At 44.5% G+C, this 19856-nt stretch overlaps 1 protein-coding gene across 1 annotated transcript; it reads left to right on the top strand.

Moving 5' to 3' along the window:
• Window positions 1–17263: 17263 nt before the first annotated feature.
• On the top strand, window positions 17264–19429 carry TXNDC2 (thioredoxin domain containing 2). Its single transcript, XM_046025731.1, has 2 exons — window positions 17264–17354; window positions 17658–19429. Exons 1-2 carry the CDS (start codon window positions 17264–17266, stop codon window positions 19178–19180), a joined length of 1614 nt encoding a protein of 537 aa, XP_045881687.1. The 3' UTR covers window positions 19181–19429.
• Window positions 19430–19856: the final 427 nt, after the last annotated feature.

Here is a 19856-nt window from a genome sequence, read left to right as displayed (position 1 = left end):
CCAAGTTGGTCTTTTTCTTATAATGTTCAGTAGGATCATTTTTTTTTAAATCACAGTTACTCAGAATAAAACAAGGTGATCCTCCAGAGATATCTGTACATACAGACTATATATGGAGACATGTGTGGGGCTGTTTGCTGGTGCTGTTTGCAATAGCAAAATGCCTTCCCCTAAGGCAATCAGTAATAAAATGTGGCACAGCCACATGATGAAAACCATAGGGTAATTAAAATGAATGCAGGATCTCTCATGCACCAACGATGTATCTCAAAACATGCAGGGGTACATACTGCCCACCCCCCAAGGGAGCCATTATCCTAGTGGCCTGTGTGAATGGAACCTCAGGAGCTATGCAGTGCACAGCCTGAGCAACAGAGCTGTGGCCTGAATGAGCGAGTAAAACAAGTTGAAGAAGTACAAAAGCACACACATTTACACAAAAACAATCATGTATGTTGTTTGTGAACGTGAGTATGTAAAAGGTGGAATTAGAAGGCAAAACATCAACTTCCATGATAGCGCTCATCTCTGGGAAGGCAGCAGCTAGTATACAGGATCAGGGAGGGGAACAAAGGGCATTTGACTGGCAGTAATTGGTATTTATTTCATGATAGAAAAATCTGAAGGCAATATGACAAAATGAGAGCATTTGGTAATTTCAAGGCATGTGCTTTATTAGTCAATGCATTTTGCCATATTAAGTTATTTCAAAGAGAGGAGGCTATGGAAACAAGCGATGGTGAAGCTGACATCGTAAACGTGCTAGAAAGAATTCCGAAGCATAGTTGCCAGCTTCATGCTCTCAGTAAATTTTACCAGGCTGACTTGTGCGCACCCTTTCATCATCCTAGCTACTCCCACCTGCCCACTGACATGCACAGACTTTCTCTCGCACACCTGTGCGCCTTGTGCTTCTGTGCATCCTTGATGCGTAGCTGCACCTGGAAGAGTGTGTAGAGGGAGGAAGGCAGGGCCTCGTGTTCTCAGCATTCGAGTCACCCCCGTGCTGAGAAGCCACTTGCAGTACACAATCAAACAAGAAACAAAATAAAACCGTCCTCTCCAAGAGACCCGGTATTCCAATTTTGTAAGAACACAAGCCTTTCTTTTGCATCTCCTGGGAAGTGGTTACCTATTTATGGCGAGATGGGGAAATGTTTTCGAATAGCCCAATGGATTGCTGGATTTAGCCAGCAAATGTGCAGCCCAACCTTCCTCATCAGTAGCGTTCTATATAGCTGGTCCCGCCTCTCCTCTGTCCCTCCATCCCGCTCCGTCCCAGCTGGGGGGTTTATTTTGTAGGACCCAGGGTCTGAGGAGTTGTGCACTGAGGCACCTCACGCGTTTTTACAAAACAACTCTTGTTGACTTATGGGCTCTGCAAAACCATGGCAAAAAGCCCAAAGATTTATTCAGCTTGACCATCGAGGACTGCCTGTGACTGTTCTAAGTAGTCATTAAACATTTCCTGCTCAGGCAAGTGTTGTCCCAAGAGCAAGGCTTAGCTGGTCAGAAGATGCTAATTTCATGAGCTTCCGTGTCCGGGAGCGACGTCTCCGAAGTTTTGAGAATACAGCCCCATCTGGTTCCACTGGCTTCTGGTACACCTGTGAAGCATCCTTTTCTCCTCTATCCCAGTGTTTATGGAGACACCAGACAGAGAATCCCAAGCACTGGCTGGCATATTGAAGATGGGCGCTTTTGTACATGCTGGTCAGAGCGCAAATCCACCATCTTTCTAGAAAGTGGCTTGATAACGTGTATCTGAGATATCTGAAGAGACCCATGAATCCTGGTTTTCTATTGGTAGGAATTACTGTCTGTGCCTGTGTGTGTATATATTTGGGTATATATGTATATGTCATACATATAACACACATACACATTACCTATTACTGAATACATATTCAACCAGAACTTAGTGTCTTAAAACCATTAATACCTGTGTCTTACAGTTTCCAGGAGCAGGATTTGGGAACAGCTTCGCGGGGTGGTTCTGGTGCGAGGTCTTTAACAGGTGAATTGGGGATGTCGATTGGTTGCAGCGACTGAAGACTTCACCCCCTCCCTCACGTGGCTCTTTGCAGGACGTCCCGTTTCCTTGCCCTGGGGGAGGCCCTCTCCATACCCTGCTCAAGTGATGTCATGTCATGCGAGCTGGCTAGTGTGGATTTATTAATTAGTGACATGCACGTACTAAGGTGTTTGTCCCAGTTTCATTTATAATAATGAAAGCCTGGAATAATCCAAATGATCTATGATAGGAAGTTAACTAAAAATAAAAAAATAAAAGATTATGTAAATAAATAAATTATAACAACCACAAAATAGAATACCGTAATCATTAAAAATGACAGTATTCAAAATCAGTGGTATTGGCCACAAGAGTCCGAGGTATGAAAATTTACTCTCTTCTTTTTTCTGCCATATCTTCCTTTCTACCTTGAATCCCCTTTCTGTGTAGTGTGGAAAGCTAGATGTGGTCTCCCAGCTGGTCTGACCTCATCAACTCAGTGGCTTCCAACACTGTGGGCTTTAGTGTACTCTCAGGTTTGAACCCTCCTTTTCTCCCAGGGGATGGCTGAAGGGGTGGCCAGAAGGCATCGAAGCTTCTGGAAGACCGCTGTAGTGTTCCTGGGTCTCATTGCCTGGCTCACACAGTGGTCTCTCTCTGTCTCCCTTGTCTTGGGCCCCAGCGCCCTCAAGTCTGTTTCTGTATCCCATATAAAACTCCTGGGAAGATTATGGATGGGAGCATGAGCTCCTCTGGGGTCCTCAGAGATGGGTAGGACAGCAGCCCGGGCTGGAATGGGGGTGCTCTGTCAGCGGAGGTGTTCCTCTGTTGTTGGGGTTCCCTGATGACAGCCTCGGGTGGGGTACAGTTCTCAGTCCTCTTTCTGGGAGGCTGTTGGGAAGCTAGTGCTGGGCCTACCTTACCCAGATTGTGCCTGCATGCGAGCTGTCTCAACTTCCCATAGTCCAGTGACTGTAGGAGTGGGGAGAGGCAGGCCATAAATTCATACTAGCTTTGTCGGGGCTTGCCTTTTTGAGTTCCAAAATCCTTTGCATACATGCAGACTTCATTGTCCCGACTGGGGTACCTTTGAGAGTGAAGGGGATGCAGTTAATATCAAGCTGGAACAAGAGGATTAAGTTGCATAGTCTCAGGAACACCAGGATATATGGTCATTCTGGTCCAGCTCTTACCCGTCTAGCAAGGTGGAAGGTGGTGTTCGAGAGGTGGGGCGGAAAACTCCGTTCCTGCCTAAGTAGCTCATCACAGCTGTCTTGGTCAAGTTATCCGTCCATCCATCCATTCAAGAAGCATTTTTTGAGGACCACTATGAGCCGGTGCTGAATGAGCCTTCTGTGCCCCAGCAGATGTATGCAATTTTCAAGCTTACAAAGGATCAAACAAACATAAGGGAAGAGTCAAAAAGAACCAGGAATGGCAGGAATGAGGAGACGTTCCTTTAAGGGTAGACAGGTCAGCCTGACTGGGAGGGGCCCAGTGACCACATCGGTAGGAATCAGCCCACCCCTCACCCATCATAAGATCCTGAACAAGTTACCTGGTTTCTCTGAGCCTCAGTTTTCACCTGTCAAATGGGGATAGTGCCCCCATCACAGATCTGATGTCAACACTAAGCAAAATTGTTGTATGAGGCGTTTAGCCCAGACAACCTCGGGGCCACAGTTATGCCATTGGCTTGGATCTTTGCCCTTGATTTGTGATGTGACCTCCTAGTTGCAACTTGCTTATTTTGGTTCCTCTCCTTGGAGGAAGACAACTCCTCTCTGGGCAAGGAGCTCCATCCCAGCACGCTGAGATCATGACCAGAGCCCAAAGCTAGACTCTGAATGGGTGGAGTCCCCCGGGATGCCCCGTCTTAGCAACTTTCAAATTCATGATCCAGCACATAAACTATAGTCACCGTGTTGTACCTGATATGCTCTGGACTGACTTCTTTTACAACTGGGATTTTTAGCTTTTGATCCCCTTCTGTCTTCTCCTTTCTCTGCTCTCATTAGAAGCACTGTAAATACAAAGCACAAAGGGAAGGAGTTTTACCTTCATTGAATACTTGCCGTGAGCTAAATACTTCCAAGTTGTATCTCATTTCAGCCATAAAACAAATCTGGTGCTGAAGGAGCGGGGGTGGGGGTTGCTGCGCTGTTGTTCTCCTCTGTGTGGAAGGAACATGGGGCGCTTTGCTGACTCTCAATCTTGCGGTTCCTGGCAAGGAACTTCTATCCCTGCGGACGCCGGCTCTCGAGAGGAAGTGGGGGGCTGGGCAGCTCTGGGTTAAGCAGTTCAGGCCAGAAGGGCCGAATCACTCCATTAGCGAGATGTCCTGGTTTCAAGGAACTATTATCTGGACCCAAAGTGCACGTGGGACTCTCCTTGACCCACCCCTCCGGCAGCTTGATGGATCTTCTCCGCATCCCTGACCTTGATGTTGACACCATTTGCTCAGCCCTGACCGAAGTTCTTAACTGGCTTTTTGAAATGACTCTGGCATCAGGGTCCTGCAATTTTGCTGCGGCAGAACACGCGCCCGAGGACCCAGCGCCAAGCCTGGGTGACCCGAGAGCGACCAGCCTCCTCTCCTCTCCCTTACCTCGCATTTTCTCTCGATGGGTACCTAATTCACTCTCCTTTCCTCGTCCTTTGCAAAAGGATCCCAACTGGCTTCTAAAGCATGTCCCACGATTTTTCTTTCTTCCGTCTGAAAGTCCTCCTGTGCTGATTCCCACCCGATGTCAACTGACATATACCCATAAAGCTCTTCTAGAGGGCTCAGATGCCCTCCGTCTCCTCCCCCCTCAAACTCCTCCCTCTCTCCTCTACACTGATGAAATCCTTAAAAGAGAATCTTGATCTTCTATTCATTCACTCCTCACCTGAATTTCGAATTGGGCCCCTATCCTCCCTTCTGCACTTTCAAAGGGATGGGTAGAGAGAGGGGCCACCTCCCTACTTGTCTCTGTCTCCTCATTCTCTCCCTGAATCCCTGCAGGAACTTGAGGCTCTGGTCCATCCATTTGCCCCCCTCCTGCAGTTCCCTCCTTCTCTGGCCTGGGCTCTATGCTTCTGGTAACTTCCTTCACGCACCTGTTCATTTCCCTTTGCTCAATCTTCTTAGACTCCTAGCTGCTTAACTGCACGTAGGTCCTGCAAACAGGCTCCTGATGCCGCTCAGATCATCCCCCTTTTTATGATCTCATCCAGTCTGATGATTTCGACTATTGCTTCTAGGTGTTGAACTTTCAAACTGTGATCTGGCCTGACTTCTTTCTGGAGATGGGAACTTGACTGCCAGTGGCCGGGTGGGGACACAGGTGGGTGCCCCGCCCCAGGTCCCTCCCCCCTGACCCCCATCGGGCTGCCAGGAGCCTCCTCAGCCTGGTTGCCTGTCGCTGCCCAAGCAGCAGTCCCTCGGTGGCTCAGACTTCAAATGTGAGAGTCCGTGTCAGCTTCTCCTAGGCGTTTGTCAAATGATGGAAATTCTGTTTCTGGAATTTCTTGAACATTTTGAACCCTCTTTTCCCTCCCCAGGTGGGGAGGCTTTTGATATATTCTGTCTTAACTATTGCCACAGCTCCTTAGCTGATCCCTGAGGTCATTGGCCCACAGGTCTGTTGTTGAAGATGCTGACTGCGAATTTGCTGAATCGCAGATCGGATTATGGCATCCCCTAAGAACTTTCTGTAAGTCCCTACTGCAAATACAATGAAAATCCTGAGTGTGTGAGCTGTGCTGAAATAGTCCCCTCATTTGGGCTGGGCCTCAGTTTCTCCCTAGCAGGGGCTGGGGCGGCTCCCTCCTGCTTCACTACATGGTTGTTTGGTGGCTCTCCTGGGGTCCTGGGAGGGGGGGGGCATCCCCATCTGCTCCTCTCTCCTGGCTTCTAGGAGCTTTCTCTCGGCTCCCCCCCAGCGAGTAACAGCCCTTCTTCTCTGTGGGGTTTGGGGTAGCAGGTTAGCCTGTAAGTTAAAGTCAAGCAGTGCTTACCCTTGGTAAACACGTGGTGTAATGATCATTGTGTATTATATGCAACTGATCAGTCTCTGAACTCTGCCTCGGAAACTCATGAATACACTGTTTGATGATTAAATAAATTTAAATAAGGTTTCTAAAAATTAAAAAAAAAGGAAAGAAGAAAAACTCACAGGCGAGTTTTCCTTGAGTGTTTGGTACATTGCACACCAGGCCAAAGACTGGAGAGGCCAAGGCAATCTCTCTTATCTTTAAGAAGTTTACACTTGGATTAGGCAGGATTTATGGATTTATGCCACATGACATCATTTCACTCAATGTGTGGTGCTGACAGGAAGGGCTGGGTGGCCAGGATGAAGTGCGGGGTGTGACATTTTAAATCTTTTTTGGTTTAAACATTTATTTTCCGGGTTTTGATTTTGTACATGTTATGGATGGTTTGGGAAAGTCTTATAGGAATAGTTCCTTTTACCACTCTCCTGTTTCTTTATTCAGAGGCCAAGGCAAGGATGATGGTCTGCCAGTAGCTAGTAAAGATAATTTTAGCAAAAATCTTTTTTTTAAGTTAACGGTTTTCATGCAAAACCTTCTTCAGTGGTTTCTTACTATACATGCTGAAATCCATTCATGCTTTTATCCATCCATTCACTGAGTGCCCCTGGAATGCCACAGTCACATATGGTGACAATGAGCTTGGGTCCTTCCCAGGAAGGTTAGCACTGTGACCCTGAGCATCAAAGCCACAATTCATGCGCCAAGAAATGTTCAGTGGGAATGGTTGCTTTGCTCTGTTATGCTGGGGGTGTTATTTTTATAGCTATGCTCTGGGGTCTGCTCACCTGCTTGTCTCTAGAAGGTGGGTGTTGGGAGAGTCAAGGAACCAAGGGCAGAGAGCAAAGTCCCTGCAGCAGGAGTGAGGAGCTGGGTCATGTGCATTTTTAAATTTCTTTAGCAACCTATTGATATTAAAACACCATCAAATTGACAACTCACCTGAATCTTACCAAAACATCTCTGAACACTTTTCTAGTAAGTATTCATACAGGAGAGCTTTAAATATTATACCAGAAGTCTTTCCAACCACAAAAATGTTGGAAGTTAAATAATTAGGACAAAGGGACTGAGTGAAGTCAATAACCCACTCTTCCTTGAGCAAAACATAGGTGTCACTGTGCTTAGAGCTGACGAGGAATGAGTAGGGTACTGAACTCAGAGAACCAGGTACAAGGGCATGGGATCCACACCTTAGATAAAATACTGATTGTTCATGACAAATCCTCTGTGTGACCAGTCATTTGGAGGTGGAAGAAGGGCACTCACACTGAATTTAAAAAAAAAATAAAACTTTTTCCCATTAAAAATGTCCATTCTTGGCTTTTTGGGTAATCTAAAAAAATAGAAGGTATTGTGAGAAATTCATCAGTCTAGCCTGACATTCAAGGCACTTAGAATTTTTTTAAAGATTTTATTTTTTATGTAATCTTTACACCCAGTGTGGGTATTGATCTCACAACCTGAGATCAAGAGTCACGTACTCCACCGACTGAGCCAGCCAGGTGCCCCCAAAGCACTTAGTATGTTTTAGGAGTTTGTTAGTGTTTGTTATTATGTCATTGACAAACTAGGTAAAAAATAATTTTCTAATAGATGTTCAAATGGATTTATGGCTCTATTTATTTCACGTGAGTCCACAATAACATCTTCCAGATTTGGGGGGATCGTCTAAAGGAAAGTAGGATATGGTGGGTGAACCTAGTGAAACCGAAGAGAAACTGAGTCTAGCTCTGGGTAATGACTTGCCCAATTGATTGCTTTCTGATCTTCTTCGCAAAAAATACTTAAACAGCGGTCACATCAATGACAAAAAAATAGGATGGAAATATGAAATGTAGATAACTTTACACTCAGAGCAATCCGTGCTGAAATAAAGGCTTCTATGAAGATAAGCATTCTTATATTTTAGTGGCGAGCCCACAAACACACTCTGTTGATCTGATTACAAAATAATTCTTGGGGCGCCTGGGTGGCTCAGTCAGTTAAGCATCTGCCTTTGGCTCAGGTCATGATCTCGGGGTCCTGGGATCCAGCCCTGCATCAAGCTCCCTACTCAGCAGGGAGTCTGCTTCTCCCTCTCCCTCTTCCTGCCATTCCCTGTGCTTGGGCTCTCTCTCTGTCAAATAAATAAATAAAATCTTAAAAAAAATAATTCGGGGCACCTGGGTGGCTCAGTGGGTTAAGCTGCTGCCTTCGGCTCAGGTCATGATCCCAGGGTCCTGGGATCGAGCCCCACATCGGGCTCTCTGCTCAGCAGGGAGCCTGCTTCCATCTCTCTCTCTCTGCCTGCCTCTCTGCCTGCTTGTGATCTCTGTCAAATAAATAAATAAAATCTTTAAAGAAAAAAAAAATAATTCTTTTTTTTTAACTCTTTGACATATTTTATTTTTTTAATCTAATTTAATTTTTGTGTGTGTGTTCCAAAATTCATTGTTTATTCACCACTCCCAGTGCTCCATTCAATACGTGTCCCCTCCTTAAAACCCACCACCAGGCTCACCCATCCCCCCACCCACCTCCCCTCCAAAACCCTCAGTTTATTTCTCTGAGTCCATAGTCTCTCATGGTTTGTCTCTTAATGAAGAGTGACTCTGTGACGAACACTTCTCTCTTAAAGCAATATTCTCTATCAGTTAATAAGTACGTTATTAGAACCACATAAAACTGTAGTTGAAGCTTCCAGTTAAATCCCTGCAGAGGTGTCTGTTCTCCAGGAGCTGACATGTCAGTGCAGCCTGAGACATCTGCACGAGGGACGCCATCGTCACCAACCACCGAGGCCCTCGTCCAGTCGCTGTCCCACCTCTTTTATGTAAAGTTTTACAAATACAGAACATCTCAAAGATTTACGCAGCAAACCCATGTGTGTGTGCCCGCCATCCAGAGTTAGCAAATATTAACAGTTTATTTATAAACATTGGTGATAGACACGCACACACATATTTAATTAAGCAAAATGAAATTGAATATAACAAGAAAAGCTCAAGTCCCTTTTAATCTTCTTTTCAGACCCATTTCCCTTCTCACTTCACCCGCTCAAAGCTATTAGTATAGTGAGTGTTGTGGATAGCCTGTGAGCCAAGTTTTCGCTTTATTTTGTACATTTACATATAAATGCATATATACAGATATGTCTGTCTATCTAAATAAATTGTATTCCTTCCATTTTGGACTGGAAACCCCATTTTATGGCATGTGTTTTCCTCCTACAATAAAAGCCCTAAGGAGGTAGCCACAGGGTCTGCTCACCTCTTTATCCCCGACGTGTAACCTCATTTGTATCCTGTGTAAATACTCAACAAATGTTGTTGAACTGACTAGTATCTGCTGGTATATTATGAAATATTATGAAGTGGTATTCATTGATGTTTTCACTATGGTAGGTACACACACACACACGCGCGTGCGTACACACACACACACACACACACACACATGCATGCACCCAGATCCCCAGAAGAGTTCAAATAGCATTTCTCTGGCCATGGAGCTCCTTCTTCTAGCTCCTTCCGTCCTACTTCTGTATGCCCTGCCCCTTTCACATGCTATCCACTTTTCCCCTCCCTTGTCCTGCTCTAGCCCCCTCTGACCATCTGAGCCTGGGCACCTAAGACCCTTGGGAGTCTGCCAAGACTGCCTCCTACCACTATGGCCACCAGAGGCACTGTGGCAAGACCATCTAGCTAATGCTTTCTGAGCGCCCACTCTCTGGAGCTCTAAATGTTCGGAAAAGATAGCGTGAATGCCACCGTAGAGGGAAACTCCGTCTCCCTACTCCCTCCTGTTGATTCCTCAGTTAAGCTGCTTTGTGCAGGGTCCCCTTCCAGCTGTACAGGATGGGTGGGAGGGGTCTCTCTCCCTGTCTCCCTTCCCCAGAATACCAGTTCTTGCAAAAACAGTCACAAAGTCAGTGTAGATCAGTGCTCCTAACTCCATCCTGGTGGGGTGCCCAGGGCTACCCTTGGTTAGGGTGGAAGACTCTACAAACAAAACTTTCTTCTGCTCAAACCTATCATCTCTTGTAAGAGACACTGCCGACACCAGGCTCCATGCACAGCCTGTCAACACCCACCTCTATTCTCAAATGACCACTTCCTACAAACACCTGCTTTTCTCTCAGGTGGCTGCAGGGACCTGAGGAGAAAGGAGAAGTGCTGACTTCATGCTCCTGGAAAAAGTGCTCAGAAGGAAGGAAGGAAGGAAGGATCCCTTGAGTTATGCTCTGTGCTCTCCTCCAGTCCCCAGGGGGAGCGACCCTTAATGGTCACAGTGACAGCTGGCTTGATTCCCTTCCCACTGCCCCACCAGCATCTCCTGAGATCACCTTCCAAATAAACTATCTGCACTCAAAGTCTTAGATCTGTTTCTCATAGTTTCGTTAAAATGCATTATTATCTATTCAGTGGTCAAAGGAACCATTGACACACAAATCAACATAGGGGATCTTATATGTATATTGCTAAGTGAAAGGAGTCAATCTGAGAAGGCTATATATGATAGGATCCTATTTATATGACATTCTGGAAAAGGCAAGAATATAGAGACAAATCAGTGGCTGCCAGGAATTTGCAGGAGGGTGGGAATGGACTAGGTGAAGCACAGGACATTTTTTAGAGTTGTGAAACTATTCTGTATGGTACTGTAGGGATGAATAATAATACTATCCATTTGTCAAACCTATAGGACTCCACAGCACAGAGCCGACTTAATGTATGCAAATTTGGGGGGAGCAATGACCCAGATGGCAGGGAATCCCAGAGTGAAATGCAGAATGTGACAAAAGAATATACCTATTACCTATTACAAATGTATGGTATAATTTCACTGAAGCGGTGGGGGAACAGAGAGGCTTGACCTAAGTAACTTCAGAAGTGACTAGAAATGATAAGCCCAAAGACAAAAAGAACTGTGCATAAGGAATGTGCTCTAGGTGATGCAGTTGTTAATCGTGGAGGAACAGGTTAATTATCCTGAAACCATTCTACCCATGTGCTGGAACTGAACGAACAAGTAAATGAATGGCAGCCAGTGGGAACCAAGTTGCTTTTGGAAGAGAAGTTTACAGACAAGCTTGGAGGAAATACTACAATGGACCATGTGGGACTCAATCAAAGTCAACTCATATTTAGCTTAATACAGATACTGATGTAGAAATAACTGCATATGTGTGTGTATGTACAGGTTAGCTACATCTGTATATAGTTCCTAGTTACGCTCACTAAGTCTAAAGGTAATGGCACCCAGTACCAATGAGCACACCTGGCTCAGATTTTGTTTTCTAAATACCATTTTCCAATAAGAGGAAGCAGGGCTCATTACATAAATGGGTGATTCTAGGGATATGGCCAGGAATCTATAGAATGAGCCTAGAGCATCTTGTAATGTCCCAAAGTAAGGAAGTGCTCAACAGACCAAACCACAGGCATGTGTACAATAAAAGGACACAGGAGCCATCTGAAAGAGTTCTCAATGGCCAATGCTGGAATGATTTGAGCAAAAAATAAATTTCATAGTACTGGGTTATGATCCAAGTATAAAATAAATGTCCAGGGGCGCCTGGGTGGTTCAGTAGGTTAAGCTTCCGACTCTTGATTTCAGCTCAGGTCATGAAGTTGAGCCCTGCAGTGGGCTCTCGCTGGGTGTGGAACCTGCTTAAGATTCTCTCTCTTCCTCTCCCTCTGTCCCTCCCCTGCCTGCTGCCTCTCAACAAAATAAATAAATAAAAATAAAATAAATGTCCATGAGTCCATACTAGTGTAAATAAATGATTGAACAAATTAATAAATGGAGGATGGGAGAGACAAATCTCTCAAACAGAAAAATTCCCAATAATTTATATAGATACTCCTCCCTCAAGGAGATGGGGCATGCCTTGAGTTTGGGCTTTACACAGCGACTTCCTTCCAAAGAGTACACTGAGGAAAGTGGAGAGAGAGTAATTTTATAGCAGAGGAATCTGACAATCACTACCTTAGCCAGGCGATCAAGGTTAACATCATCAGTGATAAGTCACCCTGATTACACTTTGAAATATTATCCCTTGATATGCTTAATTAATAATAAAGTAATTCAGATGGCACTTTACCTCTGTGGTCTTCCTCACCAAACCAAAACATATAACCCTGGTCTGAGAAGAACACCAGACAAATCCCAGATTGAGGGACATTGTCCAAAATACATGACCAGTACTTCCCCAAACCTTCCAAGGTCATGAAGAAAAAGAAAGTCTGAGAAACTGTCACAGCCCAGAGGAGCCCAAGGGGACATGACAACCAAGTGCAATGTGGGATCCCAGAACAGAGAAAAGGAGGGAAAAGCCAATGAAATCTGAATCAAACATAGCCCTTTAGTTAATAATAACATATCAGTATTTGTTCTTAGTTGTGACAAAGGTCATGTAAGAGGTTAATAAGGGAAACTTGGTGTGGAGTATGTGAGAACTCTCTGCACAACCTTGGCAAGTTTTCTGAAGATATAAATCTATTATAAAATATAAAATTTATATAAAAATGCATTCTTGTGCTACAATACTGTCTTCTCTCCTGGAATAAAAATTAGAAAGTATATAAGAGGTAAAGATGCAGAGAATCGGGGCTCCTGGATGGCTCAGTAGGTTGAGCATCTGCCTTTGGGTCCTGTCATGATCCCAGGGTCCTGGGATCGAGCCCCACGTCAGGCTCCCTCCCCTGTGGGGAAATTGCTATTCCCTCTCCTTCCTGTTCACACTCTTTCTCATTATCTCTGTCTGTCTCTGTCTCTCAAATAAATAAATAAACAGGATCTTTGAAAAAAAAAAAGATACAGAGAATACTCTTATGCTCCAGTTTTTACTGTGATTAGTATAGAGAACTTGTGAATAGAGAGAATCTTTTACTTCCAAATCTTATATTGAAAATATGATTTCTAGCAGAGTTCTTACAAAATTGCACAAAACGTCCTATTTTGTATCTTATGGTGTTTTAGTGTTGATTCATACTAAATTTCCTCATTTTCTGTCACCTGTCAATTATGATGTGATAAATAACTAAAAGAGTATGAATATAGGGAAAATGTTTTTATTATTCCATAGTAAGTTGGTGGTCAGTTTGATACATGCAGTGTATAGAAAAATTAAAACTCTGGCATACCTGGGTGGCTCAGTCGCTTAAGCATCTGACTCTTGATTTCAGCTCGGGTCATGATCTCAGGGTCATGAGATTGAACCTTGTATCTGGCTCCACTGGGTGTGGAGCCTGCTTAATAGTCTCTCCTTCTCCTTCTGCACCTCACTACCTTCTAAAAAAAAAAAAAAGAAGAAAGAAAGAAAAATTAAATCTCGAAGTGTCTATACATGATTTCTTTTTACCATCTGTCTGAGATGGCTAACTTTTCAATACGTTAGCCAAAGGAATGACCTACAGACTGACTTCTCTCCAAATTATTGGGATTCTCATTGAGTTAAATCCTGGAAAGTTTTAGCACGATTATTTTTATGGGTTTTATTATTATTATCATTTGGGACTGTGGAGGAAGCAGTCTTAGAATCAGACGCTCAGTAGTTTATAAACAAATATACCACGAGAAGTGAAAATCATAAAAGACAAAACTGATGGATTTAACTACACAAAAATGGAAGTATCTGTATGTTGTTCCAAAAAAAAATCACAAACAAAATTAAAAGACACGCAGAGAAAGACTGCGATAATTGGCAAAATATTAAGGGAATGGACGTGTATGGAGCAACCTCCCCGTTAAGAATGATCAGGCTGTGGAGGTTGTGATACCACAGTTTGCAAAGGAAGAAATGTATGTTGATGACAAAAATGTACCCAAATTCAACTTAATAAGGAAATGTAAATTAAGATACTAATGACATAACTCTCTTTGTCCATCACATTGTACTTTCATACCTTGCTGATAGTTACAGATTGAAACAGAAGTCTTTAAAATGTCTACCAATTGATTCAGGGATTCCATTTCTAGAGCTTTATTCTAAGGAAATAATTAAGAATAATTGAAGACATTTATCCATAAATGTTTCTTTTTATATTGCTTATAACAGCAAATAATAAAAATAGCCTTTATGTCCATCAGTAGGAAATTGTTTAAATTGTAGGTTGTCCATTCAAAGGAACATTCATCAGTCATTAAAATGATTATGTAGGTCAGGGATTGGCTAACTGTGTCCACTGGCCAGCTGCCTGTTTTCGTAAATAAAGTTTTATTAGGACATAGCCATGCCCATTTGTAAGGCTGCCATATTAGCTTGCTAGAGCCGTCATACCACTGACTGGGTGACTTAAACCACAGAAATGTATTGTCTTACTGTTCTGGAGGTTAAAAATCCAAAGTCAGAGTGTCCACAGGGGATGCTTTTTCTGAACACCATGAGGAAAAGATCTGTTTCAGGCCTCTCTCCTTGCTTTGTCGATGTCCATCTTCTGCATCTTTGCGGTGTCTTATCTCTATACTTGTCTGTGTCCAAATGCCCCCTTTCTCTAAGAAGTCTAGTGAGATTTGATGAGGAGCCCACCCTAATCCAGTATGACCTCATCTTAACTAATTACATCTGCAATGACCCTATTTCCAGAAAAGGTCACATTTGGAGGTATTAGGGGTTCAGACGGCAGCATGGGAATTTTGGGAGGACATCATTCAATCTGCAACAGCTGTTCGCAAGCTACAAAGGCAGAGTTGAGTGGCTGTGACCAAGACCATGAGGTCTGCAATGTCTAAAGCTGTCCCTTTCTAGGAGAAGTTTGCGAACCCCTGCTATAGGTTTTGCTGTGGAAAAGATTCAGAATATACTCTGCAGTGAAAAGGATTGCAAAAGTACCTTCTAGAAAATTATCTCATTTAAAAATATCTGTGTGTAAATATGAGAAAAGCAAGGGATATCCATCACCATATTGATAGGGGTGATCCTTGAAGATCGGCACTTGGAATAATCCATATTTTCTCTCAACTTATGTTTGTAATGTTTCTATTATGAACATGTATTATTTTTGTAATTATAAAACCAAAAAACGTATGCCAGCATAATGTGTGAAAAGACTAGACCGCCATACTGTCTTTGTAAGCACAGGGTAGAAATGAATTTCTACACGGTATTTATTCCAACTTCTAGTGTGTTTCCCTGCATTGCAGAGTCTGGAAATCTGAAAACCACACTTTTTGCACCTTTCCCCTACCCTGCGGGGGTTTTGGGTTCAAAATAGATTGTACCAGTAGATGGACCTGCGTGAGAAGAAAGCCATCACCTTGCAGATTTGCCCCTCTCTGCCGGAGTTCAGCTCTAGCTCCGAGCTAACAGGGGGTTTGGGTCAGTGGATATCTCCCTCCTGGATTGCAGCTAGAGCAGGAAGTTCTTGGAGTCAATGACTTTCTGATTCCCTGCCTTCCTGATACCATGCAGACCGCAACCTTCTGGCAGCCCAGTTCTGTGATGCTGCTCATTGTTCTAGAAATTATTCCAGGACACCTAGCCCAAAGGTGGGCTTTCCAGCTATTTTATAATTAGATGAATCTTTCTATGCCTAAAAATAGCTGACTTATTGTCTCCATGACAGAGCCACAACTGACGTAAGGGTTCGTGAGCAAGTTGGGGACCAGCTTGTGCTAAAAGGGGAAAAAATATTTTCAGGAGAAAATACATTTTATGACAAGTTGAATGAAGACTATTCAGAGGCATCAATATTTCAAGTTGCTTGAAATGCATCTGAATTGCAGAATGAAGAGTAGAAATGACTGGAACCATTCTGCCAAATCTAAAACACAGCTCAGATCCCCTAGATTTAAGCACAACAGGGTCCCAGATACCCTCACTTTTAAGAAGATGTGCAAATAGAATGTGGCTTTAAAATCGTTCTACAGTGGACCTACTTTCTCCATGAACCTTAGGTCTAGGGGATTTGTGGGGGAATGATGAGGGGCGGGATTTAATCTGCCTATTTGTGAAATTTCAGCCTGATGAACACTTTCTCATTCTGGTAGCAGCTCAATCTTTCCGATTTCTCCCCTTTCTCTGTAATATTTGGGTGCACAGAGTCATGGGGCCTGGTTGTGGCCCAGCCATCTGCCTCTGGTTTCCCATGTCAAGTGGCTAGTCTGGCCTGGTCCCTAGACTGATGACCGCTGAAGACCACTAGTCCCATCTAGGAGGTGGGCTGCCATGTTCTTACCCACTGGTTGAGCCTGTGGCTCCAGTTCTTGCCTCTGGTCACAAATCCCCTTTCATGGTGGCTTCTTTCTTCTTCCTTGAGGTCCCTGTGGGTCAGCTGGTCTTCCCAGGACTCTCACAGCCCCACTCCAGGCTGTGCAGGATTTCCAGATCCTTGGCTTGCACATAGCAGGCTATGCGGCCAGGGGCAGGTCCAAGAATCCAGTCACGCCCTCTGCCAGGGGCCCATAACTGCTATGTTGGTTTGGAGTCCACAAGGATGTGGGCTCTTCCTGACCTCCAAAATGGAATCCAGGCAAATACTCCTCTGCTGTCAGCTTTCCTCTGAACACACCTATAACCTGGGTCCATGCTGAGGTTTCATTCTTGCAGAAGGGAGGCTAGGACACAGGTACCTGTTCTCTCAGATTCCCATCTATTTGGATGGAAGGTGTGATGTTTTCACTTCTTCTCAGAGAACCTCTCCATGTTATCATCTACTCCCTTCCAAATAGCTCAATAGGACACCCGACAGGCAGGCAGGACTTTGTAGAGGAGAGTAACATGATTAGGAGGAGACACTCTGATGGTTAGAGTGATGAGTCAGAAAGAAAGCTGGGGCTGAAGAATCCTAGAGGGAGGCTGTAGGAAAGTTGGTTTCGAGTTACCATCCTTTGGCAAACAGAACAGTTCAGTGTAGTATGCAGAGGGCAGGCTTGGAACCCGCCCATCTACTGGCTTTGTGAGCTTGAGCAAGTTACATAACTTGCCCAAGGCTCAGCTTTCTTATTTATAAAGTGAGGATCATAATGGTACTTACCTCAGTGGTCTGCTGTGTTATAGGAAATAATGCCTGTGAACACACAGCAGGCACTGGGCAAGGCCAACACCCAGCTCGGCCTCCATAACCAAGGCTGTCATGAAACTCTCAACTACTAGGGAAGACCAGTTGTAAGCACGACCCGCCTGTAAGTTGTTCCCTGTTGTGTGATGTAGGTTGGCGAGGTTGGAAGAAGTTGAAGGGTACCACCTCGTCTTCACTGTGAGGCATGAGTGAACTATGAGTGGGCATGGACAAGGAACTGGAAGTGGAAAGTGATAGAGCGGGAGCCACGGAAGAACCGGAAATGAGTCTGGAGAAACAAGAAGAAGCCAGTCAAGGTGATGCTAATGGTGAGTGGGAGGGAGGAGGGTCACCTTAGGTACCCACACGCTTAGGGAGGAGGCAACAGGATTGAAGCAGAGAAAAGTTGTAGTGTTTAAAGAAAAACAGCTTTATATAAAGATACGTGTAATCACATGCTGCGTGGCCTTCTGTTGAATGTGATTATGCAAGTTGATACATCATTCATAAAACTACACTTGTGAGCTCTAAGAATGACGTGAGTCTTCCCTGGAGTATGTGATAAGAATTTGTGTGTGTGTGTTTCTTCTGTATTTTTATTTATTTATTTTTTTGTTCAGAAAGTCCACTATTACAGGGTCTGTCCAGCCGTGTGACTCCGTTGGTCCCAGAATTCTTGGACCCAGCACATATCCAGGAGGCGGCCTTGGCCCATGAGGTCAACAACATACAATACTTGCCTGCAGTGAAGCCCAAAGATCCACAGCCCAAGGACATATTCCCACCTGTACGGGGCAGTAACATCTCCAATTTCTCAGCAAAAACCATACAGCCCAAACAGGCCAACATCCCCAGTTTTTCAGCAAAGCCCATCTTGCCCAAGCAGGCCAACATCCCCAGTTTGTCAGCAGAAACAATGCCACCCAAGCAGGCTGATACCCCCAATTCCCCAGAAAAAATTATCTCGCTCAAGCAGACGGACATCTTCAATTCCTCAGCAAAACCCATATCACCCAAACATGTTGAAACTTCCAGTTTCTTAGCAAAAATCACCCCACCCAAGCAGGGCAATACACCCAATTCCCCAACTAAAACCACCCCATACAAACAGACTGATAGCCTCAATTCCCCAGCAAAAACCATCCCACCCAAGAAGTCTGACACCCCCAATTTTTCAGCAAAAACCATCCCACCCAAGCAGGCTGACACCCTCCATTCTTCAGAAAAAAATGTCTCACCCAAGCAAGATAATATCCCCAATTCCTCAGAAAAAATCATCCTGCCAAAGGAGGATGGCATGTCTGCTTCTTCAGAACAACACATCCCACCTAAGAAGGGTGACACCAATTCCCCAGCAAAATCCATCCTGCCTAAGCAGGCCAGTAGTCCCAAGTTCTTAGCAAAATCCATTCTGCCCAAGGGGGCCAATGCCCCCAAGTTGTCAGCAAGAACTTCCCAGTCTAAGCAGGTCAACAGCCCCAAAGTCTTAGCAAAATCCATCCTGTCCAAGCACAGCCACACTTCCAAGTCCTCAGATGAAAGCATCCTGCTTAGGGATAATGACACCAAGTCGTCAGAAGATACCATCCACCCCAAGGAGAGAGACGTCCTCATGTCCTCAGAGGAAAGCATCCTGCCCAGACAGGTTGATATCAAGTCTTCAGAAAACACCATCCACCCCAAGGAGGGTGACCTCCACAAGTCCTCAAAAGAAACCATCCTGTCCAAGGAGGATGACATTCCCAAGTCCTCACAAGAAGCCATCCAGCCCACAGAAGGCAATGTCTTGGAGCTGTCACAGACAATGGAACTCCTGGAGGTGGACTTGGTGAAAGCGATCCTGAGCAAGGAGGAATTTGAGTTGGCACTCAAGGAAGCCGGGGAGAGACTGGTAGCCGTGGACTTCTCGGCCACCTGGTGTGGGCCTTGCAGGATCATCAAGCCCCTTTTCCGGTCCCTGTCCTTGAAGTATGAGGATGTGGTGTTCCTGGAAGTGGACGCTGATGAGTGTGAGGAGCTGGTGAGAGACCTGGAGATCATTTGCATCCCAACCTTCCAGTTTTATAAAAATGAAGAAAAGGTGGGAGAATTTTGTGGTGCCGTTAAGGAAAAACTCGAAGCAAGCATTGCAGAATTAAAGTAATTGTGGACTCTGAAAGCACTGTTAACAGTCAGCTGGTTATAGTCTGTGATTTTTTTTTTTAAATTTACCAAAAGAGATGAGACATAAAGTGTCTGTCTGAATGATGGCTGCTCATAAGTGATCAAGTATTAACTCCACCTTCTCAAAAATCAGTAAGACACTAAAGCGTCTTGTGACCATGTTTTCCTTGGTAGAAAAGTGTGATATTAGAATTTTCTTTGGTGGAGATTGGGAGTGCACCTGTGTCCTATCTTTTGATCATAATCTTTTTTAGAACTCGCCCTTGAAAATTCAGTTCACTTGGTGTTAGTGGCAACATTGGACATTTAGACAATTCCTCTGTAAAAGCATAGGATTTATAGATGAGTGGAGACTTCTCATTTGGGGTTTCTGATAAGATGCTTTGGGAATTAAAGAATTGGAAAGATTCACATAACCTACCTAACCTCCTCTAAGTGCAGGGAGTGCTCTGGAGGCCTCAGGAAATCCCATGGGCTCACCAAGCCTGCTCGGAATTCCTTGGTGGCAGACCCGAGATCAAGGCTGTGTTCCCAGATCTCAAGTGCAGGCCTCTTTCTACTAATCATGCCCACAATATCCGATACAGAGCTCCCAGCTTCTAATTTCTCAGACCAAGAGCTTTATGATTCAGGTCAAAGTCAGGATGATCTTCAAT

This window comes from Meles meles, chromosome 12 (genome assembly GCF_922984935.1).
Source record: "Meles meles chromosome 12, mMelMel3.1 paternal haplotype, whole genome shotgun sequence".
NCBI lineage: Eukaryota > Metazoa > Chordata > Mammalia > Carnivora > Mustelidae > Meles > Meles meles.
Note: the sequence above shows the minus strand (reverse complement) of the source record. Positions and strands in the feature narration are given on the sequence as shown.